General features: G+C 43.7%; 1 protein-coding gene across 3 annotated transcripts in view; it reads left to right on the top strand.

The window, feature by feature from the left end:
• cdhr5-rs (cadherin-related family member 5, related sequence) overlaps nt 1-18,810 on the top strand; it is a 57,470-nt gene that overhangs the window by 13,655 nt on the left and 25,005 nt on the right. For all 3 annotated transcript variants that reach the window (XM_043713942.2, XM_043713941.2, XM_043713943.2), the window contains 2 exons: nt 14,845-14,937; nt 18,279-18,365. In XM_043713942.2, coding sequence (XP_043569877.2) covers nt 14,845-14,937; nt 18,279-18,365 — 180 coding nt within the window. The remainder of the gene's footprint in view (nt 1-14,844; nt 14,938-18,278; nt 18,366-18,810) is intronic.

Genomic DNA, 18,810 nt, shown 5'->3' with positions numbered 1-18,810 from the left:
ATGAACAAAGCATTAGACATTGGGGACTCCATAGTTAGGGGGACAGATAGGAGATTCTGTGGGAACGAGAGAGAGTCACGGTTGGTGTGTTGCCTCCCAGGTGCCAGTGTTCGTGATGTCTTTGATCATGTTTTCGGGATTCTTGAGGGGGAGGGGGAGCACCCCCAAGTTGTGGTCCACATAGATATTAACAACATAAATAGGAAAAGGGATGGGGAGTTAAGGCAGAAATTCAGGGAGCTAGAGTGGAAGCCTAGTGCTAGAACAAACCGTTGTTGTCTCTGGTTTGTTGTCCATGCCACGTGCTAGCAAGGAAAAGAATAGGGAGAGAGAGGATTTGAACACGTAGCTACAGGAATGGTGCAGGAAGGAAGGTTTCAGATACCTGGATAATTGGGGCTTATTCTGAGGTGGGTGTGACCTCTACAATCAGGATAGTCTACACCTGAACCAGAGGGGTAGCAATATCCTGGGGGTGAAATTTGTTAATACTTTTCAGGAGGGTTTAGGTGATTTGAAGTGTGTCTACTTCAACGCCAGGAGCATCCAGAATAAGGTGGGTGAACTTGCAGCATGGGTTGGTACCTGGGACTTCAATATTGCGTCCATTTTGAAGACATAGATAGAGCAGGCAGGTATAGGAATGGTTGTTGCATGTTCTGGGATTTAGATGTTTCAGTAAGAACAGAGAAGATGGTGAAAGAGGGGGAGGTGTGGCATTGTTAGTCAAGGACAGTATTACAGTGGCAGAAAGGATATTTGAGGACTTCTCTATTGAGGTTAGAAATAGGAAAGGAGAGGTCACCCTGTTGGGAGTTTTCTGCTAGTCTCTGAATAGTTCCAGAGATGTAGAGGAAAGGATAGCAAAGATAATTCTGGAAATGAGCAAGAGTAACAGGGTAGTTGTTATGGGGGACTTCAACTTTCTAAATATTAACTGGAAATACTATAGTTTGAGTACTTTAGATGGGTCAGTTTATGTCCAATGTGTGCAGGATGGCTTCCTGACACAGCATGTAGACAAGGCAACAAGAGGCGAGGCCACATTGGATTTGGTACTGGGTAATGAACCTGGCCAGGCGTTAGATTGGAGGTAGGTGAGTACTTTGGTGATAGTCGCCACAATTCGGTTACGTTTACTTCAGCGATGGAAAGAGTTATTGCAGGGGAAAGGCAATTATAATGCAATTGGGTAAGATTTAGGATGCATTGGATGGGAAAGGAAATTGCAGGGGATGTGTACAATTGAAATGTGACGCTTGAATAAGGAAATATTACTGTGTGTCCTTGATAAGTATGTACCTGTCAGGCAGGGAGGAAGTGATAGAGCGAGGGAGCCGTGGTTTACTAAATAAGTTGAATCTCTTGTCAAGAGGAAGAAGGCAGCTTATGTTAGGATGAGATGTGAAGGCTCAGCTAGGGTGCTTGAGAGTTACACATTACCTAGAAAAAACCTAAAGAGAGAGCAAAGAAGAGCCAGGAGGGGACATGAGAAGTTGTTGGTAGATAGGATCAAGGAAAACCTTAAGCTTTCTATAGGTTTATCGGGGAAAAAGAATGATTAGAGAAAGATTAGGGCCAATCATGGTAAGTTGTGCATGGAATAAGAGAAGATAGGAGAAGCGCTACATAAATTTTTTTTGTTAATACTCACACTGGAAAAAGATGATGTTGTCGAGGAGAATACTGAGATACAGGCTACTAGACTAGGCAGGATTGAGGTTCACAAGGAGGAGGTGTTAGCAATTCTGAAAAGTGTGAAAATAGATAAATCTCCTGGGTGGGATTCTCTGGGAAGTCAAGGAGGAGATTGCAGAGCCTTTGGCTTTGATCTTTATGTCATCATTGTCTACAGGAATAGTGCCAGAAGACTGGAAGATAGCAAATGTTGTTCCCTGGTTCAAGAAGGGGAGTAGAGACAATCCTGGTAATTTAGACCAGTGAGCCTTACTTCAGTTGTGGGTAATGTGTTGGAAAAGGTTATAAGAGATAGGATTTATCATCATCTAGAAAGGAATACGTTGATTACGGATAGTCAACATGGTTTTGTGAGGGTAGGTCGTGCTTCACAAACCTTATTGAGTTCTTTGAGATGGTCACCAAACAGGTCATACAGTCATAGAGATGTACAGCACAGAAACAGACCCTTCCAAATCAATCTAATCCCATTTGCCAGCATTTGGCCCTTATCCCTCTCAACTCATCTCATTCATGTACTCATCCAGATGCCTTTTAAATGTTGCAATTGTACCAGTCTCCACCATTTTCTCTGGTGCTCATTTCACACACACACCACCCTCTGCATGAAAAAGTTGCCCCTTAGGTCCCTTTTATATCTTTCCCCTCTCACCTTAAACCTACGAGGCAACGATCCAGGACAAGTGTCAGATCTTGCGGTGGGAGAGCACTTTGGAGAAAGTGATCACAACTGCCTCACATTTAGCATAGTTGAAAAATGTGGTGCTGGAAAAACACAGCAGGCTAGGCAGCATCCGAGGAGCAGGAGAATCGATGTTTCGGGCATAAGCCCTTCTTCAGGAATGAGGCTGGTGTGCCAAGCGGGCTGAAATAAAAGGTAGTGGGGAGGGAATTTGGAGGAGGGGCACTGGAATACGATAGGTGGAAGGAGATGAGGGTGAGGGTGATAGGCCGGAGAAGGGGTGGGGGCGGAGAGGTCGGGAAGAAGATTGCAGGTCAAGAGGGCGGTGCTGAATCTGAGGGTTGAGACTGAGATAAGGTGGGGGAGGGGAAATGAGGAAGCTGGAGAAATCTACATTCATCCCTTGTGGTTGGAGGGTTCCTAGGCAGAAGATGAGGCGCTCTTCTTCCAGGCGTCGTGTGGCCAGGGTCTGGCGATGGAGGAGGCCAAGGACCTGCATGTCATTGGCGGAGTGGGAGCGGGAGTTAAAGTGTTCAGCCACAGGGCGGTTGGGTTGGTTGGTGTGGCATTTAGCATAGCCTTGGAGAGTGAAAGGAGCAGTTACCGAGGGAAGATATTTAATTGGAGAAAAGAAAATTGTGACGCTATCAGAGTTGGGAAGTACAGACTGGGAGCAATTGTTCCACAGAAAGGGCACAGCAGACATGTGGAGACTATTTAAGGAGCAGTTGTTGTGAGTGATGCACAAATTTGTTCCTCTGAGACAGGTAGAAGGGGTAAGATTAAGGAACCTTGGCTGACGAGAACAGAGTAACTTCTCGTCAAAAGGAAGAAGGCAGCTTACGTAAGGTGGAGGAAGCAAGGATCTACCACAGCTTTAGAGGAATTGCAGGCTTGTTAGAAAGGTGCTCAGAAATGGACTGAGGAGAGCCAGGAGGGGGCATGAAAAGGCTTGGCAAGAGGAATTAGGGAGAACCCAAAGGTATTTTATTCATAAGTGAGGAATAAGAGAATGATCAGGGAGAAGGTAGGGCCAATAAGGGATAGCAGAGGGAACTTGCACATGGAGCCTGAACAGATAGGGGAAGCCCTAAATGAGTTTTTTGCTTCGGTTTTCACCAAGGAAAGGGAACTTGTTATAAATGAAAACTTAGAGGAGCTGGGATACAGTCTTGACCAGATCAAAATTGATGAAGTTGATGTGCTGGAAATTTTGGAAAACATTAAGATTGGTAAGTCCCCAGGGCAAGACCAGATTTATCCTAGGCTACTCTGGTGAAGCGAGAAAGTAGGTTGCTAAGCTGCTGGCAAAGATCTTTGCCTCCTTACTCTCCACAGGAGTTGTACCGGAGGATTGGACGGAGCTGAATGTTGGTTCCTCTTTTCAAGAAGGGTAATAGGGAAATCCCTGGCAATTACAGACCAGTCAGTCTTACGTCCGTGGTCAGCAAAGTTTTGGAAAGAATTCTGAGAGATAGGACCTATGACTATTTGGCAAAGCATAGTGTGATTAAAGGCAGTCAGCATGGCTTTGTGAGGGGCAGGTCATGCCTCAAAAATCTTATTGAGTTCTTTGAGGAGGTGTCAAGACAGGTTGATGATGGTCGAGCAGTGGATGTGGTGTATATCGACTTCAACAAGGCATTTAATAAGGTTCCCCATGGGAGGTTCATTCATAAAGTCAGGATGTATGGGATACAGGGAGATTTGTCTATCTGGATTCAGAATTGGCTGGCTGACAGAAGGCAGAGGGTGGTTGTAGATGGAAAGTATTCTGCCTGGAGGTAAGTGTTGAGCGGGGTCCTGCAGGGCTCTGTTCTTGGGCCACTGCCCTTTGTAGCTTTTATAATTGACTTGGATGAGGAGGTTGAGGGGTGGGTTAGTAAATTTGCAGATGACACAAAGGTTGGAGGTGTCGTCGATAGTATAGAGGGCTACTGCAGGCTGCAGCGTGACATAGACAGGATGCAAAGCTGGGCTGAGAAATGGCAGATGGAGTTCAACCTGGATAAATGCGAAGTGATGCATTTTGGAAGGTCGAATTTGAATGCTGAATATAAGATTAAAAACAGGATTCTTGGCAGTGTAGAGGAACAGAGTGATCTGGGTGTGCAAGTACATAGATCCCTCAAAGTTGCCACCCAAATGGATAAAGTTGTTAAGAAAGCATATGGTGTTTTGGTTTTCATTAACAGGGGGATCGAGTTTAAGAGCTGTGAGGTTTTGCTGCAGCTCTACAAGTCCCTGGTGAGACCACACTTGGAATATTGTGGTCCACTACACGTGTAGTGTCTCCCGCCCTCCCTCCTCCTCTAACCTTAAAAAAAAGGACTCAGTCGGCTGAACAGGTAAGCTACTTAGTGTTCTTGTTTTGGAGACTAAGTGTAGAGTTATGGCAGCGCAGGCAGTGGAATGTTCCTCCTGTAGGATGTTTGAGGTAGGGGTGACCACTGATGCTCCTGCTGACTTCATCTACAGGAAGTGCAGCCAGCTCCAGCTCCTCACAGACCGCGTTAGGGAACTGGAGCTGGAGTTGGATGAACTGAGGATTATTCGAGAGGTTGAGAGGGTGATAGATAGAAGCTACAGGGACATAGTTACGCCAGAGAACAGAGGTAGCTGGGTAACAGTTAGAGGTGGGAAAGGGAGGAAGCAGGCAGTGCAGGGATCCCCTGTGGTCATTCCCCTCAACAATAAGTATACCGCTTTGGATACTGTTCTGGGGGACGGCCTAGGAGGAGTAAGCTGCAGTGACCAGGTCTCTGGCATGAGGTCCGGCTCTGAGGCCCAGAAGGGAAAGGGGGAGAGGTGGAGAGTGCTAGTTATAGGAGATTTCTATAGTTAGAGGGACAGACAGGCGGTTCTGTGGACATGGGCGAGACATTCGGATGGTTTGTTGCCTCCCGGGTGCCAGGGTCCGAGATGTCTCGGACCGTGTCTTCAGAATTCCTAAGGGGGAGGGTGTGCAGCCAGAAGTCGTGGTGCACGTTGGCACCAATGACATAGGTAGGAAGCGGGGTGGGGAGGTCATTCAGGAGCTCAGGGAGTTAGGCTGGAAGCTAAAAGCTAGGACAGACAGAGTCGTCATCTCTGGGTTGTTGCCGGTGCCACGTGACAGTGAGGCAAGGAATAGGGAGAGAGTGCAGTTGAACACGCGGCTGCAAGGATGGTGTAGGAGGGAGGGCTTCAGGTATTTGGACAATTGGACTGCATTCTGGGGAAGGTGGGACCTGTACAAGCAGGACAGGTTGCACCTGAACCAGAAGGGCACCAATATCCTGGGGGGTAGGTTTGCTAGCACTCTTCGGGGGCATTTAAACTAATTTGGCAGGGGGATGGGATCCGGACTTGTAGTCCAGCAAGTAGGTTAGCTGTTTTCCAGGATGTCCAAGAATGTAGGGAGGCTGTGGAGAAGGTAGCACTGACAGGGAATACTTGCGGACACAGAGATGGGCTCAAGTGTGTATACTTCAACGCAAGGAGTATCAGAAATAAGGTGGGTGAACTTAAGGTGTGGATCAGTACTTGGGACTACGATGTTGTGGCCATCACGGAAACGTGGATAGAAGAGGGCCAGGAATGGTTGTTGGAGGTTCCTGGTTACAGATGTTTCAGTAAGATTTGGGGGAGGGGGGGGGGGGGGGGGGGGTGGTAAAAAAGGAGGGGGGTTGACGTTGCTAATTAGAAATGATGTAACGGCTGCAGAAAGGGCAGTTCGAGGGAGATCTGCCTTTGGAAGTAGTATGGGCTGAAGTCAGAAATAGGAAAGGAGCAGTCACCTTGTTGGCTGTTTACTATAGGCCCCCCAATAGCAGCAGAGATGTGGAGAAACAGATTGGGAAACAGATTTTGGAAAGGTGCAGAAGCCACAGGGTAGTAGTCATGGGCGATTTCAACTTCCCAAATATTGATTGGAAGCTATTTAGATCAAGTAGATTGGATGGGGCGGTGTTTGTGCAGTGTGTCCAGGAAGCTTTTCTAACTCAATATGTAGATTGTCCTTCCAGAGGGGAGGCCATATTGGATTTGGTACTTGGTAACGAACCGGGACAAGTGATGGGCTTGTTAGTGGGTGAGCATTTTGGTGATGGTGACCACAATTCTGTGACTTTCACCTTGGTTATGCAGAGAGATAGGTGCTTGCAACAGGGTAGGTTTTACAATTGGGGGAGGGGTAAATACGATGCTGCAAGTCAGGATCTGAGGAGCATAAATTGGGAGCACAGGCTGTCAGGGAAGGATGTCATTGAAATGTGGAACTTTTTCAAGGAACAGATACGACGTGTCCTTGATATGTATGTACCGGTCAGGCAGGAAAGAAATGGTCGTGTGAGGGAACCTTGGTTGACGAGGGAGGTTGAATGTCTTGTAAGGAGGAAGAAGGAGACTTACATAAGGTTGAGGAAACAAGGTTCAGACAGAGCATTGGAGGGATACAGGATAGCCAGGAGGGAGCTGAAGAAAGGGATTAGGAGAGCTAAGAGCGGGCATGAAAAATCTTTGGCGGGTAGGATCAAGGATAACCTCAAGACCTTTTATGCGTATGTGAGAAACATGAGAATGACGAGAACGAGGGTAGGTCCGATCAAGGACAGTAATGGGAGACTGTGTATTGAGTCGGAAGAGATAGGAGAGGTCTTGAATGAGTACTTTTCTTCAGTATTTACAAATGAGAGGGACCGAATTGTTGAAGATGAGAGTATGAAATGGACTGGTAAGCTTGAGGAGATACATCTTAGGGAGGAAGATGTGTTGGGCATTTTGAAAAACTTGAGGATAGATAAGTCCCCCGGGCCTGACGGGATATATCGTAGGATTATGTGGGAAGCAAGAGAGGAAATTGCAGAACCATTGGCAATGATCTTTTCATCTTCACTGTCAATGGGGGTGGTGCTAGGGGACTGGAGAGTGGTGAATGTTGTGCCCCTGTTCAAAAAAAGGAAATAGGGATAACCCCAGGAATTACAGGCCAGTTAGTCTTACTTCGGTGGTAGGCAAAGTAATGGAAAGGGTACTGAGGGATAGGATTTATGAGTATCTGGAAAGACACTGCTTAATTAGGGACAGCCAGCATGGATTTGTGAGGGATAGGTCTTGCCTTACAAGTCTTATTGAATTCTTTGAGGAGGTGACCAAGCATGTGGATGAGGGTAGAGCAGTGGATGTAGTGTACATGGATTTTAATAAGGCATTTGATAAGTTTCCCCATGGTAGGCTTATGCGGAAAGTCAGGAGGCATGACATAGTGGGAGGTTTGGCCAGTTGGATAGAGAACTAGCTAACCGGTCGAAGTCAGAGAGTGGTGGTAGATGGTAAATATTCAGCCTGGAGCCCAGTTACAAGTGGAGTTCCGCAGGGATCAGTTCTGGGTCCTCTGCTGTTTGTAATTTTTATTAATGACTTGGATGAGGGAGTCGAAGGGTGGGTCAGTAAATTTGCAGACGATACGAAGATTGGTGGCATTGTGGATGGTGAGGAGGGCTGTTGTCGGCTGCAAAGGGACTTAGATATGATGCAGAGCTGGGCTGAGGAGTGGCAGATGGAGTTCAACCCTGTCAAGTGTGAGATTGTCCATTTTGGAAGAACAAATAAGAATGCGGAATATAGGGTTAACGGTAGGCTTCTTAGTAAGGTGGAGGAGCAGAGGGATCTTGGGGTCTATGTTCATAGGTCTTTGAAAGTTGCCACTCAGGTGGATAGAGCTTGTAAGAAGGCTTATGGTGTATTAGCGTTCATTAGCAGAGGGATTGAATTCAAGAGTCGTGAGGTGATGTTGCAGCTGTATAGGACCTTGGTAAGGCCACATTTGGAGTACTGTGTGCAGTTCTGGTCGCCTCATTTTAGGAAAGATGTGGGAGCTTTGGAGAGGGTGCAGAGGAGATTTACCAGGATGTTGCCTGGAATGGAGAATAGGTTGTACGACGATAGGTTGAAAGTGCTAGGCCTTTTCTCATTGGAACGGCGAAGGATGAGGGGTGACTTGATAGAGGTTTATAAGATGATCAGGGGAATAGATAGAGTAGACAGTCAGAGACTTTTCCCCGGGGCAGGATTGACTGGTACAAGGAGTCATAGTTTGAAGATATTAGGAGGAAGGTATAAAGGAGATGTCAGAGGTAGGTTCTTTATGCAGAGAGTTGTGAATGCATGGAATGCATTGAGTGAGTGAGTTGAGGGGTGCGTATGTTAAATTACTATATTTTACATTAGGATTAAACCTCGGCACAACATCATGGGCAAAAGGGCCTGTTCTGTGCTGTACTTTTCTATGTTCTATATACAGATGTGTGTTTTTCTGACAACAGCCTGTCCTTCAATCACTCCAATAGTAAGTGGTGCTACTGAGGAGCATAATACATCCAGGGTGTTATCTCAGGCACAGTCTGCTGCCTCCTGCTGCAGGCTCGCCTTCATTATTGTCTCAAACCCCACTACAATTCATCATCTCCTGGGACTGTCAGGCCAATGACTTGTCCCATTGTCTTTCCTGAGATTTATTATGTTTCTTTAAGAAGGGCGAGAGGGGAAAGATATAAAAGAGACCTAAGGGGAAACTTTTTCACGCAGAGGGTGGTACATGTATGGAATGAGCTGCCAGAGTAAGTGGTGGAGGCTAGTACAATTACAACGTTTAAAAGGCATTTGGATGGGATTATGAATAAGAAGGGTTTGTAGGGATATAAGCCGGGTGCTGACAGGTGGGACTAGATTGGGTTGGGATATCTGGTCGGCATAGACAAGTTGGACCAAAGGGTCTGTTTCCATGCTGTATATCTCTATGACTCTATGCCCTAAGTTTTGGACTCGCCTACCCCAGGGAAAAAATTATGTCTATTTGCACTATCCATGCCCCCCATGATTTTATAAACTCCATAAGGTCACCCCTCAGCCTCCTGTGTTCCAGGGAAAACAATCCCAGTCTATTCAGCCTCTCCTTATAGCTCAAATCTCCAATTCTAACAACATCTTGTAAATCTTTTCTGAACCCTTTCAAGTTTAACAATATCCTTCCTATAACAGGAAGACCAGAATCGAGTGCAGTATTCCAATAGAGGCCTAACCAATGTCCTGTATAGCGACATGATCTCCCGACTCCTCTACTAATGCTCTGATCAATAAAGGCAAGCATACCAAACACCTTCTTCATTATCCTGTCTACCTGCCATTCCACTTTCAAGGAACGATGAACCTGAACCTCTAGGTCTCTTTGTTTGGCAACACTCCACAGGATCTTACTCTTAAGTTTATTAGTCCTGCGCTATATATAGAATCTTTGTGATATGGAAACACACCATTCAGCCCAACAGGTCACCCTAACCGTCTGAAGAGTATCCCACCCAGGTTCATTCCCCCTACTTTGCACATCCCTGAACTCTATAGGTAAGTTAGCCAATAATATGGCCAATCCACCTATTTTGCATGTCTTTGGACTAAGAGAGAAAACTGGAACACCCAGTGGAAACCCACGCAGACACTGGGAGAACGTGCAAACCCCACACTGACAGTCGCCCGAGGGCAGAATTGAGCCTGGTGCCGTGAGGGAGCAGTGCTAACCATTGAGCCATTGTGCTGCCCAGATTTGCAAATTCCAAAATGCTGCACCTCAAACGTATCTAAATTAAACTTCATCTGCTATTCCTCGGCCCACCAGCCCCTTCTGATCAAGGTCCTGTTGTACTCTGACATAACCTTCAACATTTGTCCATTTGAACTCCATCTGCCATTTCTCTGCCCAACTCTCCAATCTATCCATATTCTGCTGTTTTCTCTAACAGTCACCTTCACTATCTGCTACTCCACCAATCTTAGTGTCATTTGCAAACTTGCTAATGAGGCAACGTACACCTTCCTCCAAATAATTTACGTATATCACAAACAACATTGGTCCCAGCACAGATCCCTGTGGAACACGACTGGTCACAGGTCTCCATTTTGAGAAGCTCTCTTTCACTACTACTCTCTGTCTCCTGTTGCCCAACCAGTTCTCTATCCATCTAGTTAGAGCATCCTGGACCCCATGTGACTTCACCTTCTTCATCAGCCTACCATGGGGAACTTTAGCAAATGCCTTACTAAAGTCTATGTATATAACATCTACATCCCTTCCATCATCAATCAACTGAGATGAGTGGTTTCCATGGGGATTTTACCTTGCATATCGATTGGGATAAGCAGACTACTATATTTCAGAACAAGTAGAGTGCTTTTTGAAAGTATCTAAGGTTGTTTTATGCAAACAATCTTATAATAAAGGGAATGCTATGCTAGATCTAGTAATGAATCAGATTAGTGAAGTGGATGAGGGTAAAGTGGTTGATGTGGTGTATATGGATTTCAGTAAGGCATTTGATAAGGTTCCCCACGGTAGGCTATTGCACAAAATATGGAGGCATGGGATTGAGGGTGATTTAGCAATTTGGATCAGAAATTGGCTAACTGAAAGAAGACAGAGGTTGATGGTTGATGGGAAATGCTCATCCTGGCATTCAGTTACTAGTGGTGTACCACAAGGACCTGTTTTGGGGCCACCAGTGTCTGTCATTTTCATAAATGACCTAGATGAGGGTGTAGATGGTTGGGTTAGTAAATTTGCAGATGACACTAAGGTCGGTAGAATTGTGGTTAGTACTGATTGTGATAGTTGCAGGTTACTGAGGGACACAGATAAGCTGCAGAGCTGGGCTGAGAAGTGGCAAATGGAGTTTAATGTGGAAAGTGTGAGGTGATTCACTTTGGAAGGAGCAAAAGGAATACAGAGTACTAGGCTAATGGTAAGATTCTTGGTAGCGTAGATGAGCAGAGAGATCTTGGTGTCCATGTACATAGATCCCTGAAAGTTGCCACCCAGGTTGATAGGGTTGTTAAGAAGGCATCCAGTGTATTAGCTTTTATTGGTAGAGGGATTGAGTTTTGGAGCCACAAGGTCACGCTGCAACTGTACAAAACTCTGGTGCGGCTGCACTTGGAGTATTGTGTACAGTTCTGGTCACTGCATTATCGGAAGGATGTGGATGCTTTGGAAAGAGTTCAGAGGAGTTTTACCAGGATGTTGCCTGGTATAGAGGGAAGGTCTTCTGAAGAAAGACTGAGGGACTTGAGGCCGTTTTCTTAGAGAGAAGGTTGAGAGGTGACTTAATTGAGACATATAAGATAACTAGAGGGTTAGGGTGGACAGCGAGAGCCTTTTCCCTTGGATGGTGATGGCTTGCACGAGAGGATATAGCTTTAAATTGAGGGGTGTTAGATAAAGGACAGATGTTAGAGGTAGTTTCTTTACTCAAAGAGTAGTCGGGGCTTGGAATGCCCTGCCTGCAACAGGAGTAGACTCGGCAACTTTAAGAGCATTTAACTGGTCATTGGATAAACATATGGATGAAAATGGAATAGTGTAGGATAGATAGGCTTCAGATTGGTTCCACAGGTTGGCGCAACATCGAGGCCAAAGGGCCTGTACTGTGCTGTAATGTTCTGTGTCATAGTGAGCCCTGTAGCTCTGCTAGTAGTTTTCAAACTTTATTTCCATGCTGGTCAGTTTTTCTGCAGCTGATGTGTGAAGCCCATGAGGTGGTGCCTATCTCCGAGAAATGGCTTATCAGCATTTGTCTAAGGGTGGGTTATCAGGAGCTAAAATATAATGGCATGGCCCACATTAAACTGAAACTCAAACATGTTTCATATCATCTACAATGTGAGGTATTACCAACCCAAAGGTACATCCTGAAGTAAGCTGCAACAGTCATGTTTTATTGCTTTTGAGGCTTTTTAAAAAAAAAACTTTAGTTTAAAAGGTCAGAATAGTCTGGGTTGAAGCAATTACATAAAGTTACATCTTCAGCATAGAAAGATCTAATAGATTTATGCCAATGTTTATGCTTAACATGATTTCTCTTTCACCTTACTTCACCTGATCTTCTTTATATTAATCTGGTCTTCCCTTTAATGCATCTATACTAATCAGCTCAACATCCTTGTGTAGCATATTACAACCACGTTTTAGGTAAAGAAGTTTCTTGGTAATTCCCTGTTATATTTATTGGTAATTATTTTGTATTTATGGCCTCTAGTTTTGGTCTCCCACTACCCACCTCCTCACCAGAAATATTTTCTCTTATCCATGTTCTGAGAGTAATGTATCTGCTTATTATTTTCAACACTTTGCCCATCATGTCTGAGACTTGCCCTTCCCCAGCATGAACTTACCTATGCTACCCATGACTAGGTTCTGGATCTTACTTAGGACAATAGACAAAGCATGCTCCTCCTCTGACCTACCTAAATTCTCCCCAACTCTGTGTCCTTTTCTGTCTAATCGTGAATGTAGTCAAATAAGAATCTGCATTAACTATCCAACATCCAGGCTCTAACCACTCCCTGCATCAGCACCAGCTCTAACAAGGTATTTGATGGTAGGGATTGTGTTATAGAGATATGAATGTAAGTTTGTTTAAGAAATCAAAAATATTCTTGATTAGATAGGGTAGAGAGTAATTGGCAAAAGATCTGGGGCAAAGATGAGGGACCTACAGTTCTGGAATTCACTGCCTGCAAGGATGCTGGATGTAAATTCAATGATAACTTTCAGAATGAATGGGACAAATACTTGGAACAGAAACAATGCCAGGAATTAGGGGAAAGAGCAAAAACGTAGTGTTAATGATCCAAGTCTTTCAAAGAGCCAGTACAGGCTTGGTGAGTCAAATGGCCTCATACTGTGCTCTATGATTGTTCAATATAGTCAGTTCTGCTATAACATGGTAGTTCCATTCTCATGCAACCCCATATTATAAGAAAATCACGTAATAGCGGCATCATTTCAATTAACGGAGTCAGAATTGTGTCATAACCAATATATGCTTTAAAATTTGTGCTATAGAGAGTGTCCCCATTTCATCAATCGTGTTATAGTGAAATTGCATTAATGAAACACGCATTATAGCTGAATGACATATATTATCACAGTTAATATTTCTAAGAACATTTTTCTTTTGTTCCTACCAAGTTATAAATTTGCCATCTACAATCTTCCATCTCCATTTTGTTAAAGTTTAAATTCATTACTCCAATCTATCAAGCTCCCCAATAATCTGGCCAACTTCCCTTCCTCTGATCCTCAGGCTTTTAAAATCTAAGCTAACTTTGTTGACTTCTGCTCTTTCTCATCTTCTCCTCAATCTTTTATTCAACCTTGGAACAGATTGTCTTGTGCCTTATGGGCTTTGTGAGGATTACAGATATTTTAGTTAAACTGATAAATGGAAATTTGAAACTGCTTTGTTGCAGACAATGAATGAGATTTTTTTCTTACAACTTGAAGAAAAAGTGGAACAGTATGGTCACTTATTTATTATACAAGGTCATGTAATTTTTTTCAAAAAACTGTATCTCATACTTTTATGAGACTTCCAAGTTCTTTTGGGTTGAAGATAAAAAGCTGCTCGGCAACAGAATTTGGATTGGTTCTAATTAGCAGTTGGTCACAGAACTGAGAAGAGAGACACCTGTTGGACTAAGACCTCCAAAAGGTCTGCAAGCAAGCGAGATATTTTCGGTCTCTCTTTCTCTCCTTCTATGTGAAAAGAAAGAAAACTATTAACTCAAACCACATCCAACTGACCAGGTACTGAATTGAGGATCACGGTGATTGAGAGCAATGTGATATCATTGCCAAAACCTAAGAAAGTTCTCTCATTACTCTTTTCAATTTGGAATCTTGGTCTACAGACTTTGATCCATTCTCCTACATTATCCTCCATTATATTTCTGAAAATCTGTTTGCCTTGACTACCTTGTCCATCCCATTTGTGAATGAATGTGTGCATGCTTAGATTTAAAGAGGGGGTGGTTTAACTTTGCATATTAGTAATAAAGGATTAATTTTTGCCCAGTTCGTGGATAAGTTTGTTATGATAACTAAGTTCTGTTTTCCTGTTCATTGATGGAACTCAGTTAATGTTTCTTTCATCTCATATAGTGATCAAAGTCAGGTTTTAACCATTGTAGTGAGTAAGTCACATTTCACATTTGTGAGTACTTGTGGAATGATAAGTCTTGATTTCCAGTAAACTCTTCCATCAGGGTCGGGGTAATCTTAATTCACAGAAGAGAAAGTTACAGCACAGAAAGATGCTATTCAGCCCATTGAATGTGAATTCTCTTGAAGTACTCTGCTTAATCCCATGTCCCTCAGTTTGTCTGTAACCCTGTTAGTATCTTCATCCTCTATTAGTCATCCAAGTCTCTTTTAAAATTATCTGTGAAATCAAATTCCATCATGTTTGCAGAGAGAACGTTCAGATTCCAATAACCCATCATGGCAACTCCATAGGAAAGAAACAAAACACTGGAGAAAGATGGATAGAAAGCAAGATGTAGATTTGATTGATTGAGTTCCTGCATTTGCTCAAATGCTGATGTTTCTCCACCTGTAACTTCAACAATAAATGTATGTTTTTGTCCATTTGCAGATCCACTACAGACTAATGGTGCAGGTACTTGATGAGAATGACAATCCACCAATGTTCCTTAAAGAAAGTGTTCAGCAAGTCAACATCAGTGAGGTGAGAGACTGACTTATGTATAAAACATTAAAGAAGAAGAACTTGCATTTATAAAGCACCCTTTGCAATCTCAGGATGTTCCGAAGTCTTTTACAAACAGTATAGTACTCCCTTGCAGTGTAATCACTGAAAGATCCCACAGGAAACTTTTACATCCACCTTTAGAGACTAGACAAGTCTATGCTGGGGCTTGAGCACTTAATCCAGGTAGGTGCTCTGTAAAGACAGTGTCTAATTAATTTTCTGTATCTTAAATTGTAGACTGAAATGAGAAAAGAACTGTTTTAAAAACCAAGCATTGTAGAAGGATTATTGCAGCTTTCAAAAGCAAAGAACATGATACTCATTGCAAGCACTGTTAACAAAGCTACTTAGAGTCATAGAATCATAGAGATGTACAGCATGGAAACAGACCCTTTGGTCCAACCCGTCCATGCCGACCAGATATCCCAACCCAATTTAGTCCCACCTGCCAGCACCCAGCCCATACCCTTCCAAACCCTTCTTATTCATATACCCATCCAAATGCCTTTTAAATGTTGCAATTGTACTAGCCTCTACCACTTCCTCTGGCAGCTCATTCCATACATGTACCACCCTCTGCATGAAAAAGTTGCCCCTTAGGCCTCTTTTATATCTTTCCCCTCTCACCCTAAAACTACGCCCTCTAGTTCTGGACTCCCCCACCCCAGGGAAAATACTTTGTCTATTTATCCTATCCATGCCCCTCATGATTTTATAAACTTCTATAAGGTCACCCCTCAGCCTCTGATGCTCCAGGGAAAACAGCCCCAGCCTTTTCAACCTCTCCCTAAAGCTCAAATCCTCCAACCCTGGCAACATCTTTGTAAATCTTTTCTGAACCCTTTCAAGTTTCACAACATTTTTCTGATAGGAAGGAGACCAGAGTTGCACGCAATATTCCAACAGTGGCCTAACCAACGTCCTGTACAGACGCAACATGACCTCCCAACTCCTGTACTCAATACTCTGACCAATAAAGGAAAGCATACCAAACTCCTTCTTCACTATGATAGCTACCTGTGACTTTACTTTCAAGGAGCTATGAACCTGCACTTCTTGTTCAGCAACACTCCCTAGGACCTTATCATTAAATGTATAAGTCTTGCTAAGATTTGCTTTCCCAAAATGCAGCACCTCACACTTATCTGAATTAAACTCCATCTGCCACTTCTCAGCCCATTGGACCATCTGGTCAATATCCTGTTGTAATCTGTGGTAACCTTCTTCACTGTCCACTACACCTCCAATTTTGGTGTCATCTGCAAGCTGACTAACTATATCTCTTATGCTCACATCCAAGTCATTTATATAGATAATGAAAAGTAGTGGACCTAGCACTGATCATTGTGGCATCCACTGGTCACAAACCTCCAGTCTGAAAAACAACCTTTTATCACCACCCTCTGTCTTCTACCTTTGAGCCAGTTCTGTATCCAAATGGCTAGTTCTCCCTCTATTCCATGAGATCTAACCTTGCTAATCAGTCTCCCATGGGGAACTTTGTCGAACGCCTTACTGAAGTCCATATAGATCATCTACCGCTCTGCCCTCATCAATCTTCTTTGTTACTTGTCCAAACAATAACTGCAATATAGTTTGCAGGTGAGTAGGAGCTGAGGGGTGTGTTCATCTGGAGATTCAGCTGACAACAAGTAGCTGAATGGTCTGTGAACTAGTGACTGGTTATCACTGACAAAAGCTTTCTGCCTTCAACAACTATGTAATTGGATCTCAAGTAGCTGAACAACTTGGGGCTGTGAACAGCCTTCAGATCTTCACCAGCTCAGACACTCCTGCTGTTTTCTGCAATAACAGCAACATCAAACCTTAAGAAAACTAGGGTATTTTTCCTTTAGAAGTTGCTGTATGCTGTGGATTTTAATGAATACATCAAAGAACTTTTAGAAGTATGAAACAGACATCCTGTATTTCCTCTAAACCAGTGAAGGCATCCAGAGCAGAAAGACTGAGAAACAACATTCTGATTAATAAAAACCACCTGAGCAGATCCTATAAATAGAAACCACTGAATTATTTTCTACTTTTCCCTCCATCTATATGGCTCAGGGGTTAGCACTACTGCCTCACAGTAATATGGACCTGAGTTCAGTTTTACCCTTGAGCAACTGTCTGTGTAGTTTGGACATTCTCCCTGTGTCTGTGTGGTTTTCCTCCTGGTGCTCTGTTTTGCTCCCACAATCCAAAAATGTGCCGGTTAAGTGGATTGGCCATGTTAAATTGCCCCATTATATCCAGGGATGTGCGGGTTAGGTGGATTGGCCATGTTAAATTGCCCCGTTATGTCCAGGGATGTGCAAGCTAGGTGGGTTAGCCATGGAAAATGCAGGGTTACACGGATGGGATGGGTCTGAGTGGGAAGCTCTTTGGAGGGTCAATATGAGCTGAATGGTCTGTTTTCACACTGTAGGGATTCTATAATAAGCAGTAATTCTTGATAACGTTCAGTAACCTGGTTAGTTTCCTGGCTTTCTGTCAACTTACATCTGAATGTCAGGCAAATTAAGGAATCCTAAACTTTATAACAAATCTTTAACTTTTGTGATTTCACCAGAATTGTGGAATTTGATTTCCAGCGCATTACTCCACTGGGGAGTAATTCTGAGAGACGGCTGAAACAGTGCTGTACCTTTCAAAGTGCTGACTTTCAATTGAAGGTTGAGAGTGTGGTGCTGGAAAAGCATAGCTAGTCAGGGAGCATCCAAAGAGCAGGAGAATTGACGTTTTAGGCATAAGCCCTTCATCAGGAATATATCCATATTCCTGATGAAGGGCTTATGCCTGAAACGTAGATTCTCCTGCTCCTTAGATGCTGCCAGAACAGGTGCGTTTTTCTAGCACCACACTCTCAACTCTGATCTCCAGTCCTCACTTTGACTTTTCAAATGAAGGTGTTAAATCAAGGCCCCATCTGACCTCTTCGATGGTTGCAAAAAATCCTGTGGCGTCATCTAGAAGTAGAACAGGGGAATTCTCCTGGCCAATATTTTTCCTCATCTACCATCATTAAATCAGATATGATTATTATTTCATTACTGTTTGTGGGAACTTGTAGTGCTCAAGTTGGCTGCTTTATTGCAATGGAAAATACATTTCAAAAAGAAATTGATTGTAAAGTGCTGTAGGATATCCTGGTGTCATGAATGGTGCTATGTAAATTCAAGTACATTTTTTTTTCTTCTTCAATATTCCCTTCAAGCCAAATACCATTTGGCCTCTGACATTTTTGGATTTTAAACCACCCAACATTCAGAAGCATCTTTAAACTGTTTTTATTTTTCCTTCCCCCACACTCACAGTTAACCCAAGTTGGCAATGTTGTCTTCACAATAAAGGCAAATGACAGGGATGGAGACGACCTCATCTACATCATTGATGGAGCAACGGTAGGTGAAATATTAAGAGTTGCAATTGAAACAATGGTCCTGTTGAGGAGTCGGGCAAGTATCTTTTTAAGGAGAAAGTGAGGACTGCAGATGCTGGAGATCAGAGTCGAAAAGTGTGATGCTGGAAAAGCACAGCAGGTCAAACAGCATCCAAGGAGCGGGAGAGTCGACATTGCCCGAAACATTGACTCTCCTGCCCCTCGGATGCTGCCTGACCTGCTGTGCTTTTCCAGTGCCACACTTTTCGATCCCAAATATCTCTTGCAAATAGGAGACAACATAGAATCTTTCCTGTACCTAACGAGGTCACCTAGCCCATTGTACGGGTGTGATTTGCCCTAATCTCTCTCCAAAGGGGTGTGAGCTTGGGCAAAATATTCTTGAATTTTGTTTTAGTTTCCAGGGAAGAAATGTAATAGCAATCAGCCCTCTGTACCTTCTGTGG

Source organism: Chiloscyllium plagiosum, unplaced genomic scaffold (assembly GCF_037043375.1).
Source record: "Chiloscyllium plagiosum isolate Xiang-an unplaced genomic scaffold, Cpla_swu_hap1 HiC_scaffold_23, whole genome shotgun sequence".
Lineage (NCBI taxonomy): Eukaryota > Metazoa > Chordata > Chondrichthyes > Orectolobiformes > Hemiscylliidae > Chiloscyllium > Chiloscyllium plagiosum.
The sequence above is the reverse complement of the archived record's forward strand: the minus strand, read 5'-3'. Positions and strand labels throughout refer to the sequence as shown.